At 48.4% G+C, this 25,626-nt stretch overlaps 1 protein-coding gene across 2 annotated transcripts; it reads left to right on the top strand.

Annotated features, from left to right (window-relative positions):
• Window positions 1-49: 49 nt before the first annotated feature.
• Window positions 50-25,626, top strand: fasn (fatty acid synthase). Of its 2 annotated transcripts, none has more exons than XM_026177463.2 (42): window positions 50-548; window positions 2,290-2,425; window positions 3,033-3,185; window positions 3,273-3,446; window positions 3,861-4,061; window positions 4,299-4,421; window positions 4,508-4,623; window positions 4,711-4,845; window positions 6,108-6,567; window positions 6,845-7,032; window positions 7,606-7,795; window positions 7,904-7,998; window positions 8,301-8,435; window positions 8,585-8,788; window positions 9,062-9,177; window positions 9,248-9,423; window positions 9,506-9,697; window positions 10,527-10,607; window positions 10,971-11,153; window positions 11,270-11,449; window positions 11,628-11,831; window positions 12,095-12,411; window positions 12,486-12,887; window positions 12,968-13,132; window positions 13,297-13,412; window positions 13,845-13,999; window positions 14,462-14,665; window positions 14,784-14,934; window positions 15,483-15,661; window positions 15,798-15,917; window positions 16,804-16,926; window positions 17,086-17,309; window positions 17,430-17,631; window positions 17,734-17,885; window positions 18,597-18,688; window positions 18,774-19,168; window positions 19,320-19,511; window positions 19,675-19,884; window positions 21,758-21,969; window positions 23,572-23,670; window positions 24,101-24,352; window positions 24,466-25,626. In XM_026177463.2, exons 2-42 carry the CDS (start codon window positions 2,299-2,301, stop codon window positions 24,601-24,603), a joined length of 7,533 nt encoding a protein of 2,510 aa, XP_026033248.1. In that variant the 5' UTR covers window positions 50-548; window positions 2,290-2,298; the 3' UTR covers window positions 24,604-25,626. The 2 variants fall into 2 exon arrangements, with proteins under 2 accessions (XP_026033248.1, XP_026033245.1); XM_026177460.2 differs by having other exon boundaries at window positions 13,294-13,412.

The raw sequence follows: 25,626 nt of genomic DNA, 5'->3' as shown, positions 1-25,626 counted from the left end.
TGGACGAAGCCTCACATCCTCGCTCCGTGATTGGCCAGCTTCGCCTGTCATCCAGAAGTTGCCTGCTGCACCTTCGCATCGTCAGCTGCGGTGTAACGTTGAGCAGCTCTGCGCGTGCACGTCCCGCAGCGCCCCGTGCACGCTATCAGTACCCCCCCCACCTCCCTCCGTGACCGTCGTAGGAGGATGACTAGAGTTTATCGCGTCCCATCTGCCGGCTGCTCTCGTCGCGCCGCTGCCGGTTGACCGTTAGTAACCCCGGCTCTTTTTTCTGCGCGCATCCACACAGTTGCTCCATCACTGGCTGGATCGCAGAGCCCTGCCTCTCCTCTCATTGGACTGCTGAGCCAAGCGGTTGTCAGCCCATGTGGCGTGGGCAGGCAGAGTGTGACACATTTAAGTTCATCAGAGAAAAAAGCGTGAATGAAGCGCGGAGGCTAACGGAGGCTCTCACACCCACGGCGGCTGAAGACTCGACACATGACCGAGCGTGCTGAGCGGCTCAGCCTCACGTTTTACCGGAACATCCGTCGGTTCGGCTCAGACAGGTAAGCTCGTCCGCGGCTCGCTGCTTATTGTGGTCCCGACCGGTGTCCAAACTCGGCATCCCCGACAATTTTTGTTATAATGACTAATTACTCCTGACATTCTTGAGATGTTAGCTCTTCATACAACGAAGTTATAGTGGGATACAAATCATATCAGGCTGATCCTGCCACGATTTGTTCCCTCTGTGTAAATCACGGACAAACAGTCTCCCACATTTTTAGTTCACAAACACTTCTTATTATGACGCATTACTCCTGAAACTTTAGAGGATTTAGCTCTTTATATAGTAAAGTTACAGGAGAATAAAAATAGTTATCAGCCAAAATGTTAATGGTTTGTTAAAATAATCCCCAAGCTCAGCTGTGTGACAGCATGGAGCTGGCATACAAGATCCCAGGACAGAACAGCACTGAGGATGAGGGACGTAGCTCATCAGCATCTGTGACAGCCCACTGCCATCAGTTATTCTGGGAGAACTCGAGAGTCCGTGGACATACACGTGTTGGAGGCCTGGGCCCTGATCAGTATGGTGGCCACGCTGGTGCTTGGGTCCAGTGAACAGCAGCACTGTTGTTACTGCAGCCCTGTGGTCACCACGGTGCTTCAGGGCTCATTGATTCTTTTTAGACTCACTCATCTGTCAGATCGCTTTAAACTACAGTCACCATCGTTCACAGCACTTCATCAGCTTCACATTCAAAGTTGTTTAAAATGACCAGCTAAGCTAACAGGCATGTGTAGGACAGTGAGATTAAAGAATATGTTGACAAAAGAAACCAAACTCATTCCTGGAACTATTTCAGAAAGCATCGAGTCAGTGGCCGAGCCCCCTGCAGTGCAACGTGAAACTTTTTAATGACAGCAGTGTTGAAGCAACAAACTAATGTGGAGATGAAATCCAGGAACACGTTTTTCCTGTTCACGCAGCGCCCGTGGATCCACACATAGTTACAGTGTGGAGTCATGGAAGGAGCTGAGAATGTGTCATTGTTGTTCACTGTTTCACGCTCTTCCTGTGAAGATGCTGACAAGTCAGGTCCTGTTGTGGCTGCTGCAGAGCGAAGCCCTGACACAAAGGAGCAGAGTGAGGGAGAACGGGGGAAGACGAGGAGGATGTGCCCTGAATAGAAATGGTCACGCCGAGCTGTGCGCACACAGTGACTTTGCAGTTTAGCAGCTAGCTCGTAGTTAGCAAATTGTCTGCATACGCTCACAATGGGGTGTAATCTGGGTCAAGATGGTGCTAGATGTAATCCCAGGGCGGGACATCCTGGAGTCCAAATCCCTTCAGACTGTGTCGTGTTGTGTAACGTGGTCGCGTTGTCTTCACATTTGTAATGCCACACAAGCAAAACAGTGGCATGAGTGTGATTGTTGGTTTTTGTTGGTGCAACCTCACAGTGTGCATGTCAGAGCTCTGGCACAGCTTTACTCAGGACCTGGATGGTTTTGGAGACACAGCGTAGCTGCAGCTCTGCAGGTCGCAGTCACACGCAGCAGTGTTTTTATTGTGTCCACAAAGTTGCAAACATCAGTGTGATCAGAGAGGACACACACACACTGACACACACACAGACCTGTTTTTTTCTAGGTCACTGTCCGGTGCAGCGTGGAGTGCTGTATTGTTGGGATGGTTGTTGCCATGGTTACATGAATAGTGAGTCTGGCCCCAGCACCGACCACATTCATTGTTGTTAAACTGCAGAATGCTTGTCACTGATTGGCCCTCTGTGTCTGCAGTAAATAAACATGGATGAGATCGTCATAGCTGGAATATCGGGCCGCCTGCCTGAGTCCAGCAACCTGGAGGAATTCTGGGAAAACCTCATCAATGGTGTGGATATGGTAACAGAGGACAACCGGCGATGGACACCAGGTAAAAGCTTCCCTTCGGTTTCTATGTAACATATTTACTGAGCTGAGTTTCTCTTCAAAGACTAATATTTTATACCTCCTGCACTGTGCAGCAGTGTTGGTGCCTCTGCAGGCTGAGCTGAGTTTAGCTGCTTTGACATATTTGAAGGTAAAATAATGAATGTGAGTCATCAGGAACAGAGGATGGAGCAGATTTAACCACCAGCTTGGTTTATTTACTTTAGTTGATTCATCTGATCGCTGCCAGTGTCACTTCAGTTTATTCCACTTCCTGTTAAAAAGTAAAGTTTTTTTTAATCATCATCATATGGATTTAACTTCATGGTTTCATTTTTTGTTATCCAAGTTTTACTGGTGATTCCTAACTGGTGTGATCATAAACCTGCTGTGTGCTTTTGCCTGCTTCCTGTGAGCTGCACACAGGCAGTAATAAGCACTCAGATGTCCTCTGTCGCTCTCTGTGCTGGAAAAGGGAAACGTCCTCGTGAGGATTTTCCTCCCCTCTTTGGCTCAGTCTGGTCTCACAGCATCGTGTTTGGTGCTCAGTGTGAGCAGTGGCTGTGGACCGTGTGTGGGGTCCTGCTGCTGTAACATTGTGCTGTTTGCAGGTCTGTACGGTCTTCCAAAGAGGAACGGGAAACTCAAAGACATCAGCCACTTCGACGCAGCCTTCTTTGGAGTCCATCCCAAACAGGCCAACAGCATGGACCCGCAGCTGCGCCTCATGCTGGAGATCGCCTACGAGGCTATTGTAGATGGAGGTGAGAGCAAACGAGTGGTGAGCTGAGGTTTAGTTTGCAGTTGGGGGAAAGACGACATGTGAGTGAAAATGAAATGTTGTGCTGCAGGACTGAATCCAGCCACGCTGCGCGGCAGCAAAACAGGCGTGTACATCGGTGTGAGCGGCTCCGAGGCGGGCGAAGCATTCAGCAGAGATCCAGAGGAGCTCCTGGGCTACAGCATGACGGGCTGCCAGCGCGGCATGTTGGCCAATAGACTGTCCTACTTCTTCGACTTCAGCGGTACGTGCACGCAGCGCTGCTCAGCACGTGTGTGTTTGCAGTGCTGTCAGCGTGATCCAGTGTGAGACACACACTCAGGTTTAGGTGGACGCTCTGCTGCAGCTCAGGATCACCTTTGATCTTAGAGTAGCAAAGGAGTCTGCAGATCAGTGACGTGCAGTAGTGTTTGTGTCGACAGGCAGGACGTAAACGTGCAGAGAGCACGCACGCTGCAGCAGCTGGACTGCTTTGAATGAACGATCTGGGCTCTGATTTTATTCGTCCACTGAATTGTTGCTGATATATTTTGTGTGTTTTTACTCTGTTTCTCGCTCTGTGCCGTAGTGGTTTCCTCAGCATACCACAGCTCGGACGATCAGATGGGCGGCTCCGTATGTGGCGCCCGGCTCTAACCCTGCTGCCTTTGTTCTCCAGGCCCCAGCACTGCCATAGACACGGCGTGCTCCTCCAGCCTGCTGGCTCTAGAAAACGCCTTCCACGCCATCCGGCAGGGCCACTGTGACGCTGCTTTAGTTGGGGGAGTGAACCTGCTTCTCAAGCCGAACACTTCAGTGCAGTTCATGAAGCTGGGCATGCTCAGTCCAGAGGGGACCTGCAAGTCATTTGATGCTTCAGGTAAAACATCACCTGGTCTACACGTGACATCACAGAGTTTCTGTTTGGGAGCGATGGGGAGGAGCCGCTCCTCCACCGGCTGCCGGCACATTTAATCTTTCTGTGTTACATTTACTTTGACATTTCTTGACTAACTCAATGACGTAGAACGTTTTTTGTCTCAGCTTTAACTGTCTTCAATGTGTGACATACATGCGAGCGTGCTGCAGGGTTAAAGCGTCACGTTTGTGTTGTCAGGAAATGGATACTGCCGCTCGGAGGCAGCGGTGGCAGTGCTGCTGACCAAACGACCGGCGGCTAGAAGAGTGTATGCCACAGTGATCAACGCAGGCAACAACACAGACGGATACAAAGAGCAAGGTAAGGAGGTCCAGGGGAGCACTGGAAGTCACGGCCGATCGGAGAAATGGTTTCGTTTACCGGTTTTCTGTGACGTGCTCACGCAGGGGTGACGTTTCCGTCTGGTGAGATGCAGCAGAGGCTGGTTCGTTCACTCTACCAGGAGGCCAGCGTGTCTCCAGAGCAGGTGGAGTACATCGAAGCCCACGGCACCGGGACAAAGGTCAGTGCAGCCGTCAGGTGTGTCGGCACAGAGAGGCGCTCTTACTAACCAGATCCACCGTATTTAACCTCTGCTCTGTCCACGCAGGTCGGCGACCCACAGGAAGTGAATGGCATCGTCAGCGTTTTCTGCGAGTCAAAGCGAGAGCCTCTGCTGATTGGCTCCACCAAGTCCAACATGGGTCATCCAGAGCCGGCCTCTGGGCTGGCTGCCCTGGCAAAGGTTTGAAACCACAGTCGTCTTCTAATGTTCTCACTGAGACCGTGTGACGTTGGAAACATCCAATCAGCTGACAGACGGTACACACAGATCACGAACACACTGTGTCCTGTATGCAGTCATCGCCGGGTGGAGCCACACCCACCCAAACACACCTCCTCCACTCTTCCTTTAGTGGCGTCTCAGAGAAATAAAAATGCTTCCAAATATTCTGAAGTGCTGCTTAGTAGAAATCTGGAGCTGTGGCCTCTTTTATGATGAGCTCTGTGTTAACCCTTTGAAGCCAGTCGGAGCGGGCACGCTCTTTTTTTGCGTAACTATTTTTAAATCCCTGTAGCACTGCAACCATGTAAGCTAGCACAATAATTTATTTTGCATATGAAACCGGAGGAGTTGTACTTACATCTGATGCCATCAGCTTGTCCTCGGTCACGGTTTCCTTCCACATAAAGCTTTGCAAAAACTGCATAAAAAGCCCCTGCAAGAACAAAAACATAATATTCCAGAAACACGCTTTGCCGATCCGATCAGCTGTTTGTAACACTTCCTACATTGAAACAGACGTCAGCGCGAACTGTCGCATGTCCGCCATTTCCTGTCCGAAATTGGAAGTGACGTCATTTTCGCGGAAAATGTAGTTTTTTACTTGTAGGCCTTATAAACCTATACTGGTGTTTTCATAAGTCATGTTTGACTTGATGCTTTCCTGAATAGTTTCTGGGATGCTGAGAACTCGAATTGCACTGCTGGAAATAGTTTATTTTGATGCACCTGCTGCTTTCTTTGCAAATTTGCATCATAGGATTGTTTTTTTGTTTTTCCTGCAGTATATAAAAATTGCTGTATCTCCAAAATAAAACTATGAAGACACTCAAAATAAGTTTCCTGTTGTAAACTATTTTTTGCAACTTTTTAGTATTTAAAGTTTTGAGGGATAAGCCTCTTAAATTTCTCAAAGTAGAAATATATGTAAAAAAACAAAAAACAAAAACGATTTTCAATTTTTTTTTGTAGTTTATTGCACTTTTTTGCAATTGATGTAGTTACTATGGACTTAATGCAGACATATTATTACAATTTGGGCTATAACAGTTGTATTGATGTATAGCAACTTGAAATGCTCCCAAAATTGGCACTACAGCATGTAAAAAAATAATATAAGCTCTGGCGGACTTGGTTCTATGGTCGGTCTTAAAGGGTTAAACTGGAATCATGAGTCATTATTTGCTTTAAACCGCTGCTCATGTGTTTGATGCGACGTGCAGGTGCTGCTCTCTCTGGAGCGAGGAGTCTGGGCCCCCAACCTGCACTTCCTCCATCCTAACCCTGACATCCCCGCCCTCACCGACGGTCGGGTTCGCGTCGTCGATCGGCCCGTTCCCGTCCGAGGAGGCATCGTAGGGATCAACTCCTTTGGATTCGGAGGTTCCAACGTTCACGTCATCCTTCGTCCGGCTGAGAAAACGGCCGCCTCGGCTTCACCCGGGAAGCTTCCCAGAATGCTTCAGGCCTGCGGGCGCACAGAGACGGCGGTGAGCTCCGTCCTGCAGAAGGGGAAGGAACACGCTGCGGACGACGCCTTCCTGTCTCTGCTGAACGAAGTGTCAGGAGCGCCCGCCGCCAGCATGCCCTACAGAGGTTTCGCTCTGATTGGCTCTCAGAGCGACGTCATGGAAGTGCAGCAGGTGCCGGGCGCCGCCAGGCCTCTGTGGTACGTTTGTTCAGGTGAGTCGCTGCACGCAGTCAGAAGTATGAGACGCTTCACATGATACAAAGATGTTTGGACAGATTTGGGGTGAACGATGAGATCGATGGAGGAACGAGAACGTAACAGGAGTGACGTTGAGTCGCTGAGAGCACGCTGTTACTAAGCAACCATCAGCTGGGCAACATGAAAGTTTGTTTCCAGTTTATTTAAAAGGGTTTGAACACAGCTGCGATGCAGAGCTGCACGCACCTACCTCATATACCAACGTGTTGCTACACGCTGTCTGTAATGCAGGTATGGGGACGCAGTGGGCCGGGATGGGCCGCAGTCTCATGCAGCTGCCAGACTTCAGAGACTCCATTCTGCGGTCCGATGCGGCGCTGAAGGAGACGGGGCTGGTGGTGTCTCGTCTGCTCATGGAGGCTCAGGAGGACACGTTCGAAGACACCGTTCACGCCTTCGTTGGCCTGGCTGCAGTACAGGTACAGCGATGCAGCGATGCTGCTTCACAGAGAGAAAAGGGAAGCATTTCAACACGTTTGTTTTCAAAGCTTCGAGTCGAGCACAGATCCATGTGTACCACTCAGTTTATAGAAGATGTCAGCACAAACATTTATTTATGACCCGACCAATCACTGTGCCCCTGCTTTAACTAACACCTGCGTGGAAACGTCTCACTCTGTGGAAACGAGTGTTTAGTCTGAGCTCACAGTGAGGAAGAGTTATTGGGTGTTTTTTACCTCTCAGCTGGAAAAGGTTGAGTGGAGCTTCAAATCGATACCTTAGATCTATCTACTGAAAATGTCAGAGGAGTTTGGATCTCAGTGACCCCGACCTCAACATCAGGGGTCAGAGGTCAAGCGTTGTGAAAATCTTGTGAATGCATTGCACAGTCGAGCCACATTAGACCGGAGAGCACCAGAAAGAGCCTGCAGCGATCTGTGGGCACGAGGAGGAGGAGCATAAACATGCAGTGGCCTTCTATGGCTGCTGAGTTCACAGGTGGACGATGACTCAGACTGCCAGAGCAATCGTCGTGTTTTTTGTCCTTACAGATCGCTCAGATCGATCTGCTCACCAAGCTGGGTCTGCAGCCCGATGGCATCGTGGGGCACTCGGTGGGAGAGCTAGCCTGTGGCTATGCTGACCGCTCCCTGAGTCACAGCGAGGCCCTCCTGGCTGCGTACTGGAGAGGCCGCTGCATCAAGGAGGCCAGCCTTCCTCCAGGAGGCATGGCTGCAGTGGGTGAGAGCGCGTCTTCTTTTAACAGATGGGACTCAGTGTTGTGTTCAGGGCTCTGATTCTGCAGGGTCGGACGCCATGTTTGAGCTTTGTGCTTCCTGTGTGTTGCAGGGCTGACCTGGGAGGAGTGCATCGCTCAGTGTCCTCAGGGGGTGGTTCCAGCCTGCCACAACGCTGAGGACACGGTCACCATCTCCGGCCCTCAGGTCACTTTCCTGGTTCTTCTAGCAGCTTGAATTTCTTTTTCTGCTGGTTGGTTCAGTTTGAGTTATGGCACCAAATCAAGGTGCTTGCATACAGCACGTCTCTGTTTTACCTGAGCTTCATGTATCATATTACACACGTGATCGCCGTGACGCTCTCACTTATTTATAGCCAAACACAGTGAACTCATTGTTCCATCAGTCCAGATGAGTGACAGCTCAGTGTGTTTTAAACTATGGAAGCTGTGTCCTGCTGTACAGCTGTGGTCCCAGATGTTTGAACATGTGCCACGTTTGATTTTTAGGAAGCAGTCAGTGCCTTTGTGTCCGAGCTCAAACAACAAGGAGTGTTTGCAAAGGAAGTGCGCAGTGCCGGGGTGGCGTTTCACTCCTACTACATGGCCTCCATCGCTCCAGCCCTGCTCGCAGCTCTGAAGAAGGTATGTAGCGCCGCACGTCCCATCCATGCTCGGTCCTGTCAGTAGAAGCAGGGCTCACACATCAGCGTGCCAGGCGCCAACACTGTCACAGGAAACCTGGTGCAGACTGCTGTGCTGAATATTAATGAGCTGCCATCCTGTCACTGCAGGTGATCAAAGAGCCAAAGAAGCGTTCGGCGCGCTGGGTGAGCACCAGCATCCCTCAGTCTGAGTGGGACTCTGCTTTGGCTCTGCACAGCTCGGCTGAATACCACGTCAACAACCTCGTGAGCCCCGTGCTGTTCCAGGAGGGCCTGAGCCTGGTGCCTGAAAACGCTGTGGTGCTGGAAATAGCTCCGCATGCTCTGCTGCAGGTTTGCTACCAGTGCTGTCCACACATGTGGGGCTGCTTCCTGTGTGTGTCTGTGTGTGTCAGCCTCAACACACAGCGTTCAGCAGCTGTTGCTGTCTGAAGCTCAGAAACACTGATTTATCAAAGCTTTTTTTCCACACACACCTGTCCAGATGTTACTGGCTGATGTACTTTACAGGGACACTAGCCTGAATAGGTGGTGTTACCGTTGGAAACCAGGGCTGTAAAGCGTTTCACTCGCTGCTGTGACTGAAGCGTTGACTTCTTCACACAGGCCATCCTGAAGCGCAGCCTGAAGCCCACGTGTTCAGTCGTCCCCCTGATGAAGAGAGGTCACACCAACAACCTCGAGTTTTTCCTCTCGAACGTCGGGAGGATCTTCATGAACGGGTGAGGAGAGCCTCCCTCATTGGCTGTTTGACTGTGACAGCTGCTCACTCACACCACTCTCTGCCTTTAGCATCAACGTGGACGCCAACGCCCTGTGCCCCGCTGTGACCTACCCTGTGCCGGTTGGTACTCCAATGATCTCGCCCTTGGTGCAGTGGGACCACGCCCAGACGTGGGATATCCCTAAAGCGGAACACTTCCTGTCGGGCTCGGGAGGCTCTGGTTCTGCGGCGGTGTATAACATTGGTAAGAAGTGCGCTCGCAGTGTTTCCATCGCAGTGAAAACGTTTTTCTGATTTGGTTTAACGTCGCGTCATTGATGTAACAGACGTCAGCCCAGAGTCTGCAGACCACTATCTCATTGGACACAGCATCGATGGGCGTGTCCTCTACCCGGCAACTGGTTACCTGGTGCTGGCCTGGCGCACCTTGGTGAGGAGTCTAGGGGTTGTCATGGAAACGACGCCCGTAACCTTTGAGGATGTGACTATCCACAGGGCCACCATTCTGTCAAACGCCAGTAAGTATGGGAGGCGTGGCTTGTTAATGGCTTGAACCACGATCACATGACCTCGTCGAGCAGGTGAGGTCATGTGATCGGCCCAGTGCCTATCCTGTCAGTCCCACTTTAACCAGTAAGAGATGATGTGGAGGCGGTGAGATTGTTACAGCTTTGTAAGACCTGCCGAGCGTCTTAGTTACGCCACACTGACAATCGTCAGTGTGGCGTAAATCCCTGAACTCACTGCGTGATTGGATGATGAAAATCCTCGATGCTCGTTATTGGCTGCCATGCTTCGTTTAACACGCCGGCGCTCTGCGGTGCACAGACGTGTTAACACACGTCAAACGAGGATTTTGTAACATTTTTCAGATTGAAAGTGAAATAATATCAAATATTGGTATTAATGTTTGAAAATCATCCTTCCTTCCTTGCTTCCTTGCTTCCACCTTGTATTAAATTCAGAAACCTTCAAGGAGACGGACGTACATCTTTGTTTCGGTTGCATATCGATGTAATTCTAGTTGAATTTGACCTTTGAGATAATTTTACAGATGTTGTCTCACTGTGTCACATGAGGGTTAGACGCTGCTCACACAGCAGCTCAGTCTGATTTTCTTCTGAATAATTATTTTTCCTCATTAATAAGACAAAAGTATTTTGTTTCCTCGATGACTCGACGGAGTCACTGACAGACGACTTCATTACTAAAATAATCAACAGCAACATCTTTTACATTTAATTGGTTTTTGTGACTTTTATTGTGAAAAACTCTGATTTTGATAAGTGCATTATTATTATTATTGTTATTGTTACAGTGGATGAAGCTGTTGACTGTTTATCACAGGTGCGGTCCAGTTGGAGGTGCGTCTCATGCCCGCCACCAGCAGGTTCGAGGTTTCGGAGAACGGGAGCCTGACTGTCAGCGGTACGTCTTTGCATCAGCACACAGGCTGAGCTGCTGATGAAGATCCCAAAGTTTACACATCATTTACATTTGTCGCTGAAAATCACACAACATTATATCCACAAACATATTGTTTATTATTTAGTGCAGTGTCGTTTAAACGGGTTTCCCGTGTCGCTCGGCTGCTGATTGGTTCAGCACAGGCCGGCTGTAGCTCAGGTCACATGACACCGAGCTGCATCCATCAGGCTGAGGTGAAGCTCTGTGACCAGAGCAAGAAAACCTCAGAGGTCTGTTAGTTGTTCCAGCGACAGAGTAAAACTCGTCTGCAGACTTTTGACTTTCAGTATGAACTCGTGAATATTCAGAATCGCTGGTTTTCAGGTAAGGTGAGCATCCTGGAGGATTCGGCACTCGATTCATTCAACGGTGAGATCAGCCGGGAAGCTGCCGACAGGAGCGACGCCTCGATGAAGCTTAACGCACACGAGATCTACAAGGAGCTCAGACTGCGAGGCTACGACTATGGAAAAACCTTTCAGGGCATCTTGGAGTCAAACACAGCAGGTACGCTGGAGCTGTGGCTTATTGTCCTGCTGGGACATAAAAGGACATGATTCTAGTTACACTCAGATAAATGTTGGTAGGACTGTTTTTCTAATAATCTGATTGGCTGTTTCTAGGAGACCGTGGGAAGCTGGAATGGACAGGAAACTGGGTGACGTTTCTGGACACCATGTTGCAGATGATCGTCTTGGGGCTGCCGGGCGGAGGTTTGCGTTTGCCGACCAGAATCCGCTCCGTGTGCGTCCATCCTGCTGCACACCTGGAAAAAGTCAGCGAGCACGCTGAAGGAAAGCAAGGTGTGTTTGCCTCCCTCACTTCAGATCAGCAGCAGTGATCCTCCTGATCGTTACTTAGCGGTTTGTGGCTGTCATGTCAACATGATGTGACCGTTTTATGTGTAAAACACCGGCTGCTGTTCGCTCTCAGCGTTTGGTCCCCTTCAGCTCGATGTTTGACTCTGTTTGATTCCTGCAGCGGTTGATGTCCAGGTAAGCCGTTACCTTGACAACATCACTGCTGGTGGAGTCCAGATCTGTGGCCTGCACGCCACAGTAGCCCCTCGCCGGCAGCAGCTGCAGAGCCCGCCCACACTGGAGGAGTTCCTGTTTGTTCCTGATGTGGAGACGGACTGCCTTACAGCCAATGGGAAGCTGGCAGAGCAGCTGAGGCTTTGCAAAGGTACAGACAATCTCTCCATCACTCACATGCAGTAAACATATGAGTGATAACTGGATCAAAATAATGTTTGCACGTGTGATCTGATGTAAACTGTGTGAGGAGACGGACATGATGGGATTGTCTGGTTGTTCGCATCTTTCTCCCTGTATGTATTTAAGAGCTGTTACCTGTTAGACTTGTTTTGATCTCCTTGTGAGGAGATGACGAACATCAAACCAAACATCGTGCTAAAGTCCGTCTTCTCTCCTGTCCTCCGTGTCCAGTTTTGATCCACACACTGCAGCAGAAGCTGGCCCCTCATGGTGTCAAGCTCTCCATCCCGGGGTTACAGGGGGGCTCTGATGCACCTCCTCCCAGCGGTGAGCCTTCTGAGCCCAGCCTGCTGCGGCTGCTAACCCTGCTCTGTGGCCTCGAGTTCAATGGGAACCTCCACTCTGAGCTGGAGCAGGTGGTGCAGAAGGAGCGGCTGTGCCTGCTTAAAGACGACCTGCTCCAGGGTCTGCTGGTCGACGACGCCCTGAGACATTGCCTCGACATCACGGTGGAAAACAGCACACCTGGCAGGATCAAAGTGTTGGAGGTAAGACTCTCAAACAGCTGGATTTAGCTGGATTATTTCCACACACATCATTTTCACGCCTCTGACTCCTGCAGGCTCTCTCAGACGACGGCCAGCTCTTCTCTCGCGTCGTGCCCCTGCTCAACATCCAGCCCATGCTCCGTGTGGACTACACTGCGACTGCGGCCAGTCTGGAGCTTCTGGCCCCCCACCAGGCTCCCCTGGAGGAGCTCGGTGTCGCTGCGGCTCAGTGGGATCCTCTGACCGGCCCGGCTGCTGGAGACGTTGCTGTGGGGGCGGACCTGGTGCTGTGTAACCATGCATGGGGTCCAGTGAAGACAGAGCCCAGGCTGCTGGTAGCAAATCTGGCATCTGGAGCCAAAGAAAGTGGGTTTGTTCTCCTCCACACGCTGCTGAAGGGGGAGACTGTGGGGGAGGCTGTGGCCTTCCTGTCCAGCACTGCTCAGAGCAGCAGCCAGCAGGGACTCCTCACACAGGTGTGTTTAAACAGAACATTTTTCCACCCTGCTGTGACGTGCTGTCAGCTGAGTTTTGATTATTCTGATCTTGTTGGAAGGCTGAGTGGGAGGAAGTGCTCTCAGAGGCTTCTCTTAACCTGGTGGCTGTCAGGAAGTCTTTCTACGGCTCCGCCCTCTTTCTGTGTCGCCGTCAGTCTGTGAGTAAACAGCCGGTTTTCCTGCCTGTGGACAGCAAAGACTATCAGTGGGTGGAAACGCTCAAGGTCAGTCCCACTTTCGTCTCCCTGTCTGTCGTTGTCCCCGAACACTCACAGCTCGCTCATCGGGCTCGTCTGATTGGCTGTTTTCTCTGTGTTATCATAAAGTATATATGAGAGAGATTTGAGCTGTTTAAAAGTCTAACTGTGGGGACTCTGCTCTGCAGCAGGAAGTGATGTCAGAGTCCTCAGACCATCCAGTGTGGCTGACTGCTTCTCAGCCAGAGTGTGGGATTGTGGGAATGGTCAACTGTTTACGGCAAGAGCCTGGTGGCAACCGGATACGGTACGACATCGTTAACAGCTCGTTGTTCTCACACTGCAGCTTTTATGTAGAAAGGATCACACCAAGACTTTCAGTCAGGATTTAGAGTCTTACTGATGATCACACATGTGCCAGAGCACAGGTTTCTAATAGACTCAGCACAAGTGTAATCAGTGAGGCTTCCTCAGACGTTAACACTTCATTGTACAGTGGAAACATAGTGGATCCTTTCTGTTGCTTATATTTCTGTGTAAAGTCAGTTTTTCCCACAGGCCTCAGATAGAGGCTCAAACCTCTGAGGACTCGTCCTCTGCTTTCAGACCAGCTAAAGTCTGTCACGCTCAGTCTGCCCTGGTTCAACACTTTGGGTTCACTGTTGTATTATTCATGTGTTACTGCAGGACAAACGTGTCTTTATGCCTGTTTGTGTTTCTTCTCTCGCTTTGCCACCAGCTGTGTGTTTGTGTCCAACCTAAACGAGTCTTCAGCAGCACCAGACCTCCAGCAGGATCACCAGTCCATCCAGTCAGTACTGCAGAAGGATCTGGTCATGAACGTGTTCAGGGACGGACGCTGGGGCACCTTCAGACACCAGCTCATCACTCATGGTTCGACTCGCACTCATACGTGTATTTAAGGAGGCGAATGAGCTGCAGATGGTCACGTGTCAGGATCCACTCATGTTTGGTCCAGGTCACTTTACATGTCTCGGCCTGCGCTCTAAACGTGTGGAGGACGCACTTCCTATGAATGACATCACAAACATAAAGAATAAGAATGACGTTGTTATTTACACGTCATTCTTACAGTTCTGTTTCAAGACGCTGCAACACAGAGTTGAGATTCAGCTGCACTTTTACAAAAATGAATCCGTAAAATCTGCAAAACTGTAATTTTACATGGAACAAACAGTCGTCAGAATGACTTTTAATTGTAGAGCTGTGCTCTCTCACAAAGCTCTGTAAGGCGCCCCTGCTGCAGGTGTTTGAACCCAGCAGTGAGTTAGACAGTACTGCCTCCTTCCCTCTTGGTTCCCGCGCTCACTGAGGCTTGTCTGCTTGCTGTTTCAGATGTAAATGAAGCGCCGACCGAAGCCGCTTACGTCAACGTGCTGACACGCGGCGACCTGTCGTCTCTGCGCTGGATCGCGTCCCCGCTTCGCCACTTTGTGAGCAGCAGCCCTGCTGTGCAGCTGTGCCACGTCTACTACAGCTCGCTCAACTTCAGAGACATCATGCTGGCTACTGGCAAGCTGCCGCCCGACGCCATCCCAGGTAGTGTGTCTGTACACACCAAGTAATGCCACACTCTGCTGGGTCGTAGTGTGTGATGCTGTTGTTGAACATTCACAGTCACATGACAAACCTTTTCCATTTGTTATTTGTTATAAAGGGGACCAGGCTTTAAAGCAGTGCATGCTGGGTATGGAGTTTTCTGGTCGCGACCCCAGCGGGCGTCGTGTGATGGGGCTGTTGCCTGCCAAAGGCCTGGCAACGGTCGTGGACGCTGACAGAAGGTTCCTCTGGGAGGTTCCCCACAGCTGGTCAGTGTGCGGAGAACTCTGAACGTTCTCAGCAGCTTTAACATGAACATTAAAATACAAGAAATCTTTTTTTTAATCATCAGCAGCCTTCAGAGAAGCTCACCTGATGCCAGTAGTTACTAGTTTAACTGGCAGTGGTCTTCAGTCTGTTTGCACACATGAAGCTGTTTGTGCTGAAAGTTCAAACTAAACGCGTGATCAGAAACTTTGTATCAACTCTGCAGATACACAGTAACAGCACGTCCTACACATCTGTAACACAAAGATCCAGACTCCTGCTGATATGGTGACGTGTGTGTGTCCGTGTTTTAGATAAAAGAATCACTGTATGAATGTGTGTGTGAATGAGCAGACAGGCGTTGTGTACGTGCTCGATTATTAAGTGAGACAGTCTTCAGTGTCCAAGCCTGAAGGCGGAGCACTGACACAGGATTCATTTATTCATTAGTCTCATTCATGAAGCTGCTGCTGTGCAGTTTCTCCAGCATACAGCACAGTTACATCCTGCTACATAAACCACACACTTATTGTGTTGTGTGTGTGTTCAGGACACTGGAGCAAGCAGCTTCTGTGCCAGTGGTTTATGCCACAGCGTATTACTCCCTGGTAGTGCGTGGCAGATTACGCCCTGGAGAGACCGTGCTCATCCACTCGGGGTCAGGAGGCGTGGGCCAGGCTGCCATCGCCATAGCGCTCAGTAAGAAGTGCAGAGTGTTCACTACAGTCGGTGAGTATGTAACACTCGCACACAGACTCACAGTAACAACTCTTATTATAGATTCTTTTAAAGCCTCTTGCTAATAAGTTGTAATTATATCTCATGTCTTTTTACCCCAACTTTGGGGGCGGGGCCTCTTGTCTAGGCTCAATGGAGAAGCGGACGTACCTGCAGAAGAGATTCCCTCAGCTATCAGCAGAGGCTTTCGCCAACTCCAGAGATACTTCCTTTGAACGGCACATTCTGCTCCACACACAAGGCAAAGGTAGCTGCTCAGTGCTTCAGGGGACGATTGACATGACATCAGATATCTTGGATTAGCAGTCAGCAATCATTCCCTGTGCTCTGCTGCAGGGATGGAAGACCATTCTTCCAAACAATATTCCCTGAGTATTGATATACATTAGTATAAATGGCACTTACAGGTTACTCCAGCCTTTGAACACAGTCGTATTCCAAGAGCAGAGTAGCTGCTGTGAGTGGCTGATGAAAGCTGGGCCTGCAAAGCTGCTCGGGGCCCCGGCTTGAGTAGGCAGGCGAGATATGTGAAGGCCAGAGGCAGTGCCCCCACCCGTCGGCTCCATCCAGGCTCTGCACCGCCTTATGGATCATACTCAAAGGATCAGAGACTGGACTGTTTGAACAGAGAGCCGGTCCAGACTTCCTGTGTCGAGGTCCTGGATCCAAAGACGGACATTAAGTCCAGAATCTCTCGTCTTTCTTTCAGGAGTAATTTTCCCCGTCCGGTCACGGTGCTGCTGCTCAGCAGCTCTCACTGTAAACTCATTGGTGAAATGTGCATCATGCACCGGTGCCAGTGTGTTGCCTCCCAGTGCTGCATCGATGACTGTGTGTGCTTCTGTGTGAGCACTGGTGCTGTTCGTGGTTGTCAGCTCCGCCTCCTCTAACATGTTTGATGTTTCCTCTGGGACTTTAAAGCCGGTGTGGAACACGGCACGTGTACTGCAGACACTTTGTTCCATGTTGAGGAACCCAAGAATGTCCTGGAACAAGACTTGTGCACACAAAGCTTTAGCAGGTTTTTGAGTTTAACAAGTAACAGTTGTGTGAACTGAGTAATCCCCACTCAGTTATTCTTCCATGTTATACACTGACTGTATGTGACGTCGTGTTTGCTGCGTGTGTTTCAGGCGTGGATGTGGTGCTGAATTCTCTGGCCGAGGAGAAGCTGCAGGCCAGTGTTCGCTGCCTCGCTCGACACGGACGATTCCTGGAGATCGGCAAATATGACCTTTCCAACAACACTCCTCTGGGTCAGTAGATCTGGTGTTTATTGACAACAGGATAGATAAATATATAAACATGTTTTATTAGCTTTTTAAAGGTTCCTGCAGGTGTTAACCAGAGTTTTGTTGTCATAAATGATTCTTGAAGCCTTGACAAACGCTGTCACGTTGCTGTGATTCCTTCAGGCATGGCGTTATTCCTTAAGAATGTGGCTTTCCATGGTATCCTGCTGGATGCTCTCTTTGAAGAGGGCAACCAAGAGTGGGAGGAGGTGTCCCAGTGTTTGCAGCAGGGCATTGTGGGAGGAGTAGTTCAGCCTCTGAGAACCACAGTGTTCGATAAGGACCAAGTGGAACAAGCATTCAGATACATGGCTCAGGGCAAGCACATCGGCAAGGTCCTGGTTCAGGTGAGTGAGGTGTTTGTACTGGACCTGCCCATCCCTACATGCATGTGGTTGGTATGTTACTGTGACTGCAGAGTGGCTGGACTGCTGCTTATCTTCTGACCAGCTTTTCTTTTCTCACAGGTCCGTTGTGAGGAGCAGGGAGCAGCTGTACAGGCTGCTTCCCCTCTGTCTCTGCCAGCTATCTGTCGCACCTTCTGCCACTCGTCCCACTCCTACATTATAACTGGGGGGCTCGGGGGGTTTGGTTTGGAGCTTGCTCAGTGGCTGGTGGAGAGGGGAGCCCACAAACTGGTGCTGACTTCTAGATCAGGCGTGAGAAACGGTAATGCACGATGACACGGTGCTCCTACTGATGTGCACAGCCAAGTCCTGCATCAGTGCTGATGTGACTCATCTTACAGCTTCACTGTTGAACTGTCTTCAGGTTACCAGGCGAAGCGGGTGCAGGACTGGCAGAATGAGGGTGTGGAGGTGTTTGTGTCCACCAGTGATGTCGGCACACTGAAAGGAACAGAGCAACTGATTGCTGAGGCCTGTGCCATGGGTGCAGTGGGTGGTGTCTTTCACCTAGCCATGGTCAGATTCCCTTTAGTTATTTATATGTGTCACCTTGGAAAAATCATGTTTCACAGGTTTTATGGTCCTTCCTAAATTTGGACTACATATATCTGGTTCGTGCACTTTGGCTGCTGCAGCTGTCACTGAGCTGAGCCCTCCATACTTTTGCTCTTCAGTGTCACTAACTAACCGTGGGGGGGTAACTGCCCCTCCCAGAAACAAGCCGTGGATGTGTTAGAGGCAGCAGTGACTTTTTACAGCGAGCAGGGGAGAGTGCTACCTTTCATGTGTGTACCAGTGCTAGTACCTAACAGTAGCTTTCTTTCTTTACTTTTATTTTGAAACAATACATTTTATTTTCTAAAGTAACTTCTCAGTCAAGACGGTTTGTTTACATTTACGACGTCTTCCACCTTCCAGCAGGCGCCTCACTCGCTGTCTAATGCTGACGTTGCTGTCAGTGTTTGGATCCTGCATTATTACTGCATTATTACTGCATTATTACTGCATTATTACTGCATTATTACTGCATACTAGAATGATGGTCAGATCCCTTTGTTGGACTTCAATAGCTGCAGTGTCACATGACATGCAACGAAAACAAAAGCAAGAACGATGCTAACGATGTCGACTCAAGTTTCTCAATTATCAGATGCTAACATGCTAACAGCTAAACTACTGCCAGTTAACGTTTAAAGTGACCGTTTGTTGATGTTTGTTTGCATTCAGGTGTTGAAAGACGGTATGTTGGAGAATTTAACTCCTCAGCTTTATCTCGAAGTTAACAAACCTAAAAATGACGGCACCATCAACCTGGACAGGTAAGTGAGAAGAGTGGCTCCTCCCTCTGTGTGTCACTGGGCACCATCATGAGCTGACCTCTGGATGTTTCCATCCCCTCTCTAGAGTAACAAGGAAACTGTGTCCAGAGCTCAGACACTTTGTGGCCTTCTCTTCAGTCAGCTGTGGCCGTGGCAACGCTGGCCAAAGTAATTATGGCTACGCCAACTCTGCGATGGAGCGCGTGTGTGAGAAGCGCCACTATGATGGCCTGCCTGGACTTGCAGTCCAGTGGGGTGCCATTGGTGATGTTGGGGTGGTTCTAGAGACCATGGGTGGGAATGACGTTGTGATCGGTGGCACCCTCCCGCAGCGCATGGCCTCCTGTCTGGAAGTGCTGGACTTCTTCCTGTGCCAGCAGCACCCAGTGGTGTCCAGCTTTGTGCTGGCGGAGAGGACGGTCGTAAAGAGTGAAGCAGGAAACCGGAAAGACTTGGTGGACGCTGTAGCTCACATTCTAGGTAAGAGTCAGGTTATACCAAACTAGCGTTCATAAAGGTGTTATATAAGAAAAGACCGCCGTCCTGAGTCGCTTTGGTGATCTTTGAGGTTACTTTGTATCACAGACATCGACTCATTTCTTTGTTGTTTTTAACTTCTTCTCACTCACAGGTGTGCGGGATGTCAGCAGTCTGAATGCTGACACCTCATTGGCTGATTTGGGTCTGGACTCTTTGATGGGCGTTGAGGTTCGCCAGACTCTGGAACGCGACTATGACATCGTCATGGCCATGAGGGATATCCGCCAGCTCACCATTAACAAGTTGCGAGAGCTGGCCAATAGCAAGCCAGAAGGACAAAGCGGTATGAAGAGCTGCTTTTTAAATGCAGAAAGATCTTTGAAAAGGTTTCAGGTTGTAAAAAAGCACTTATGTATTTGTTTAAATCGAGCTGTTAAGACTCTTGTTAATATGAAATGTGTTATCATGTGTACAAACATAACTGAGTACATCTCCACACACCACAGCTAAGAAGGACGGCGTTCGCTCTGTGTTGGAGTCTGATCTGACCAAGCTGATGGTCAGCCCCAGCAGCCCTACTGTGATGTCACTGAACAAGGTGAAGAGCCAGGACGGGCCGCTGTTCCTGGTACATCCCATCGAGGGCTCCATCGCAGCCTTTAAGACGCTTGCTTCTAAGCTCAGCGTGCCTTGCTACGGCTTGCAGTGCACCAAAGGTTTGTTATACTTTAAAGACAATGAAAATACCGAGTCCTGCACAACAGACAGGAGCTACTGTGCACTTTGCATTTGGAAAGGAAATATGCAGAGTCGTTTATGAAACGTGTGCAGACTCAGGTGGATGCAGTCAGGAACAGTTTGTAGACTTCAGTCAGTATTTGGTGTGTCCGCCTTCTTCAGCACAGCCTCGACTCTGAGGAAGCTTTTTGTGATTGAAGTCAATCAAATCTAGAATCCTTCAGGACGTCCACAGCTCAGCAGGATCCCACACTGCTGGGTCCAGGTCCGGGTCCGGGTTCTGGGCTGATAGTGTTGCAGTGTGTCTGCGGATGGAAACGGACTCCATTATTGACGTCACTCATGGAATTAATTCCTTTATTGATTCTTATCGGCTCCACTGTGAGAGAACAGTCAAACACATTCATTATGAATCAGTTATATGATGTCAAATGTTTGTGCATGTTGGAGGTGTGATCAGTGTTTGGGTCATGGGTGTACTCTGTTACATACTGCATTACTTTTTAGAAGTGTTCTATCTTAATTACTCCCAAGACAAAGTAATTAGTTACTTGTCTATTAGTTACTTGTTACAGTGCTTTCTTTGTGAAGCGCGCTGTCTCATAATTACATTTCACAATATAAACCTGCAGTCACACAAACACACTGTGTGTTTGTGCTGGTACCGTAGAAACATGATCAGAGGTGACCGCTCGACTGATCATCACCACCTCTGTTACCTGCTGAAGCTCAGCTTCCTCATCGCTCTGAGCTCTAGCTTGGAGCTAGCATGCTGTCCTTTTGTGCAATAAACATAAAAGTAATATTCATATCCAGCTTTAGACTGCGCCACTACAATTCGTCCTGATTGTAGCACAAGTGGAACCAATAAGCAGGATTCATTGGCAAGCAGACAACCAGTTCCAAGGAGTTGAACTACTGGGAAGAACCAGTGCGATGCATTTTGTGGTACGCGTCGTGGTAGCTCCTGCTAGGATTTAGGACAGGCTGATGAGAAGGATCTGGGTGTTGCAGGGCCGTCCTGGCTGACACGGCGCTGCGTGAAGCTCTGGGATGCTGCCTCTGGACTGGCACACTGGGGTGGTGGTTCCCCTGTTTAAAGACCTAGACCTGAGCGTGTGCTCCAACTGTCACACTCCTCAGCTTCCTCTATGCCAGGGTGTGTCTGTCAGTCAGGCCTCTGATTCAGGAGGAAGCAGTTTGTGTCCTGGTCATGATCACTGGAGCAGCTCGTTATCCTCTCGACTGCAGGGTCCGTGGGAGTTTGCACAACCAGTCTACATGTGGTTTGTGAGGCTTCCTACTTTTGTAGGATCTTCTTCTTACAGTACAAAGAGCCTTTGCTGCAGCTGTTGTTGTGTTTTGGCGCCTCATGGATAACTTTTCATGTCGTTGAGTTTCAGGCTCGTTGGTGTTGCTGAGCTGTGTGCATCGTCGGTGTGGGTTTGTCAGCATAATGGGGCTCATATTAAAATGACTTTAAAGTCACAGAGAAAAACTTTAAAGTACAAAATCAACACTTTGAACCATCGTCATCAAATGATAAGTGTGCGTCCTCACCAGGTGTCACAATCATGTGTATCAAAACGTGTGTAACTGTTAAACAGCAAAATGTGTTGAAGCTGAAAGTCTGACTGTTCAAAGGTGAAACTGCAAACACTTGTACATGTACAGCTCCCTCCATAATGGCCTGAGGAAAACCAAAGACCTGATGTGATTTCATGTTTTCTTTCTTTCACAGTTTAAAAGTTTGTGGTTCTGTTCTCAGACCTTTGTCACTCACATGTTGTGCATCAGCTGTTTATGTCACTGTGCAGCCAGACTAACTCCCCTCGTGTGTTTCCTTTGCAGCTGCTCCTCTGGATAGCATTGAGTCCCTGGCTGCCTACTACGTGAGCTGCGTCAGGCAGGTGCAGCCGGACGGCCCGTACAGAGTCGCTGGATATTCTTTTGGTGCCTGTGTAGCATTTGAAATGTGCTCTCAGCTGCAGACCCAGAATCAGCCTGTGGAGTTCCTGTTTCTCTTTGATGGCTCACATTCATATGTGGCGGCGTACACACAGGTCAGAGAAACACTCGCGCATCTTTATTTCATGTAATCAAAACATATTAGGTAGGGCTGCTCAATTAATCGAATTTTAATCACGATTACGATCTGGGCTTTCAACGATCATTAAAAATGACTGAGCCGATTATTAGCCCCTCCCTCATTTATCCGCGACACCTTAAAGGCCGGTCCGTGAAAATATTGCATAAACCGTCCGTGGCGCAAAAAAGGTTGGAGACCGCTGATTAAGAGGACCCGAGGGAAGCTCGGAAAGCTAAGCAGAAGTTATTTGGAGAGGAGAGTGACTGCCGTTGGTTGAAAAGAGGTAAAAAAACTTCAGTGGTGTTGCACACTATTTTATATTATTTTTTAAAGTCATTGTTAACCCTTTAAAGCCGGTCAGAGCAGCACGCTCCATTTTGTGTAACTATTTTTAAATCCCTGTAGAACCTGAACCGTGTAAGCTAGCGCAATAATTTGTTTTGCATATGAAACCGGAGGAGTTGTACTTACATCTGATGCCATCAGCTTGTCCTCGGTCACGGTTTCCTTCCACATAAATTGCATAAAAAGCTCTTGCAGGAACAAAAACATAATATTCCAGAAACACGCTTTGCCGATCCGATCAGCTGTTCGTAACACTTCCCACAGTGAAACAGACGTCAGCGCGAACTATCACATGTCCGCCATTTCCTGCCCGAAACCGGAAGTGATGTCATTTTCGTGGAAAATGTAGTTTTTTTTACTTGTAGGCCTTAAAAGCCTCTACTGGTCATGTTTGACTTTTCTGAATAGTTGCTGGGAAGCTTAGAACTCGAATTCCACAGCTGGAAATAGTTTATTTTGATGCACCTGCTGTTTTCTTTGCAAATTTGCATCATAGGATTGTTTTTGTTTTTCCTGCAGTATATAAAAATTGCTGCATCTCCAAAATAAATTTCCTCTTGTTGTAAACTATTTTTTGCAACTTTTTTGTATTTAAAGTTTTGAGAGATAAACCTCTTAAATTTCTCCAAGTAGAAATATATGTAAAAAACAATTTTCAATTTTTTTGTAGTTTATTGCACTTTTTTGCAATTAATGTAGTTACTATGGACTTAATGCAGACATATTATTAAAATATGGGCTATAACAGTTGTATAGCAACTTGAAATGCTCCCATAAATGGCACTACAACATGTAAAAATATAATATAAGCTCTGGCGGACTTGGTTCTATGGTAGGTCTTAAAGGGTTAAATAAATATCGTCAAATAATCGCGATCTCAATTTCAGTGAAAATAATCGTGATTATCATTTTTGCCATAATCGAGCAGCCCTAATATTAGGGATGATTGGCAGTGAGCCGCAGATGCGTTAAATGAAGGAAGGGTCACGTGTCGCGCTCGGGGATTTGACCTGAACGTGTCGACCTGTGATGGACGAATTCACAGGTCCAGGTTATGATTGTCACAATATGATTTGTTAAGCTTTCAGTATATGTGGGAATTTACTGCACGTCACTCTAACAATGATAAAGGCTGTTTATTATTCTAACTAATCTGCTGTATAGTGTGTGTGATGAGCTCTGGTCACATGATCTGCATGTGAACACGTTTATCTGTGTTTTTCATTTGCAGAGCTACAGAGCCAAGCTAACACCCGGCAACGAGTCTGAGGCTGAGACTGAAGCCTTGTGTGCCTTCATCCAGCAGTTCACTGGCATTGAATACAACAAGGTATACTGTGTCTGACCCACACGTTCACACACAAGTATTCCTTTATGTGGCATCAGCGTTAAAGGCTACACAACCTGAGCTTTTTGCCTGTAAGGTAAAGATGGTGACTGTAACACAGTCTGGAGCTGCTGTTCCAGCACAGTCTGTGTGTGGTGCAGGTTTGACTCAACAATGATGTGATGTTTGGAGCTGTTATGGAGACTAAAGTAAAACATGCGGTTAAATCAAAGCTTCGTACAGTTTCTCACTGAAAGCTGACATTTGTAACTCCTGAATATCAAAACATCTTCATTTTGCATTTTCATATACATAAGATCTGTGATGTTCATTATTATGTGTCACTTACTTTTCTGAAAACAATAATATCTCCGCGAGCACGCAGTAACGTTTGCTATGAACTTACAGTCGTCTCCATGGTTACGTCCTACAGCTTTTGGAGACTCTGCTCCCGCTGTCAGACCTGAATGCACGCGTCAGTGTGGCCGTGGACCTAATCACCTCCGCTCACAAGGACATCGACCGAGACTCACTGCACTTTGCAGCCTCCGCCTTCTACTACAAGCTAAAGGCTGCTGATGCATATGTACCTACTGCAAAATACCATGGCAGCGTGAAGCTGCTGCGCGCCGAAACCAGCAGCGAATATGAGCAAAACCTGGGAGCTGACTATAAGCTCAGCGAGGTAACGATGCACATTTACATCAGTCTGTAGTACTTATCTTCACTGTGCGTGTGTTTCTATAAACTCAGTCTGAGCCTTCCAATGTTCAAACTGTGTACTGCGTCTTTCTTCAGGTCTGTGATGGCGAGGTGTCGGTCCACGTCATCGAGGGAGATCACCGCACTTTCCTAGAAGGCGCGGGGGCGGAGTCTATCAAGAACATCATTCATAACTCGCTGGCTGAGCGAGCTGTCAAACCAAGGGAGGGTTAAACATCCACCGTCTCTTCACCCTAATTCCTCAGCTTTCCCCAAACTAGACTGTAAATGTGCCGTTATAGGAAGTCTTTGCACTGCTTATGTTTACATGCTACTGTTATCCTAATATCCCAAATGGTAATGGTTAGTGAACCAATCAACATCTCACAGCTCCATCGATTCCAACTGCAAGTTTTGTTTTGTTTTTTGTTGTTGTTTGCAGAAGTTCATCCCACAACAAAATACGTGGTTAAAAAATGAATGTAACAAAGTAACAAACACTGACACATTGAATCCTGAATTACATAACATCACTTAAATTGGTGTTTCTGCTCATGCAGACATCAGTAGACAGACAAACGCGCTGCGACCAGCCTGATGAGCGACTGTGGAGGGCTGACCTTGCAGCCGTGTTTCTGCACACTAACTACTCGTAACACCAGTTGGAGGCATTTTATTTTGTGACATTTGTTTACTTTTCAGTCATGTGACCACACAGTCATCAGTTACTGTGGCAACCAGCAAATGTTTACGTTGTCAGTAAGTTAACAACAAATTAAGTGTTTCATAAACTGTGTTTTAACAATGACACTCGTGTTACTGTAATTTACAGACCAGTTATTTCACTAATTCAGAAGAAAAACTGCTTTTCTTCATGATGGACTGTGTCAAACACACGCTGTTGTTCTGACAGACGCCTGTGACAGAGGCGTCGCTAAGGACCAAATGTGTCTCTTCAGAGGTTAATCAGAGATGTGAATGATCACTGTACCAGTGAGATCATATTTACTGATGTAACCTCTGAGAAACTGTTTCCTTTTAAAGGCTTTGGTCCAGAGAGCTAAAACCTCAGCAAATAATCCAAACCTGAGTACAACAGCTGGCCTGAGACCTGTGATTGGGTCAGTGAAGGAAGCTGCTGATTGGAGATGAATGTGCTGAGGAGTCACAGTACGATGGACGTGACAATAAAGGCCTCTGTGTTTTATTGTAATATTTCTGTTATGTTTTGTAGGACTAATAAAGGCCTCAACAGTC

The sequence above is a fragment of the Astatotilapia calliptera genome, chromosome 8 (genome assembly GCF_964374335.1).
Source record: "Astatotilapia calliptera chromosome 8, fAstCal68.1, whole genome shotgun sequence".
Taxonomy (NCBI): Eukaryota; Metazoa; Chordata; class Actinopteri; order Cichliformes; family Cichlidae; genus Astatotilapia; species Astatotilapia calliptera.
Note: the sequence above shows the minus strand (reverse complement) of the source record. Positions and strands in the feature narration are given on the sequence as shown.

Excerpts from the sequence above, each read along its gene's own strand:
- fasn (XM_026177460.2), top strand. The coding sequence starts at position 2,299 with ATGGATGAGATCGTCATAGCTGGAATATCGGGCCGCCTGCCTGAGTCC. Across the intron at positions 12,888-12,967 it reads AGCAGGGACTCCTCACACAG|GCTGAGTGGGAGGAAGTGCT; the intron begins GTGTGTTTAAAC and ends TCTTGTTGGAAG. Across the intron at positions 14,666-14,783 it reads GCCGCCCGACGCCATCCCAG|GGGACCAGGCTTTAAAGCAG; the intron begins GTAGTGTGTCTG and ends TTTGTTATAAAG.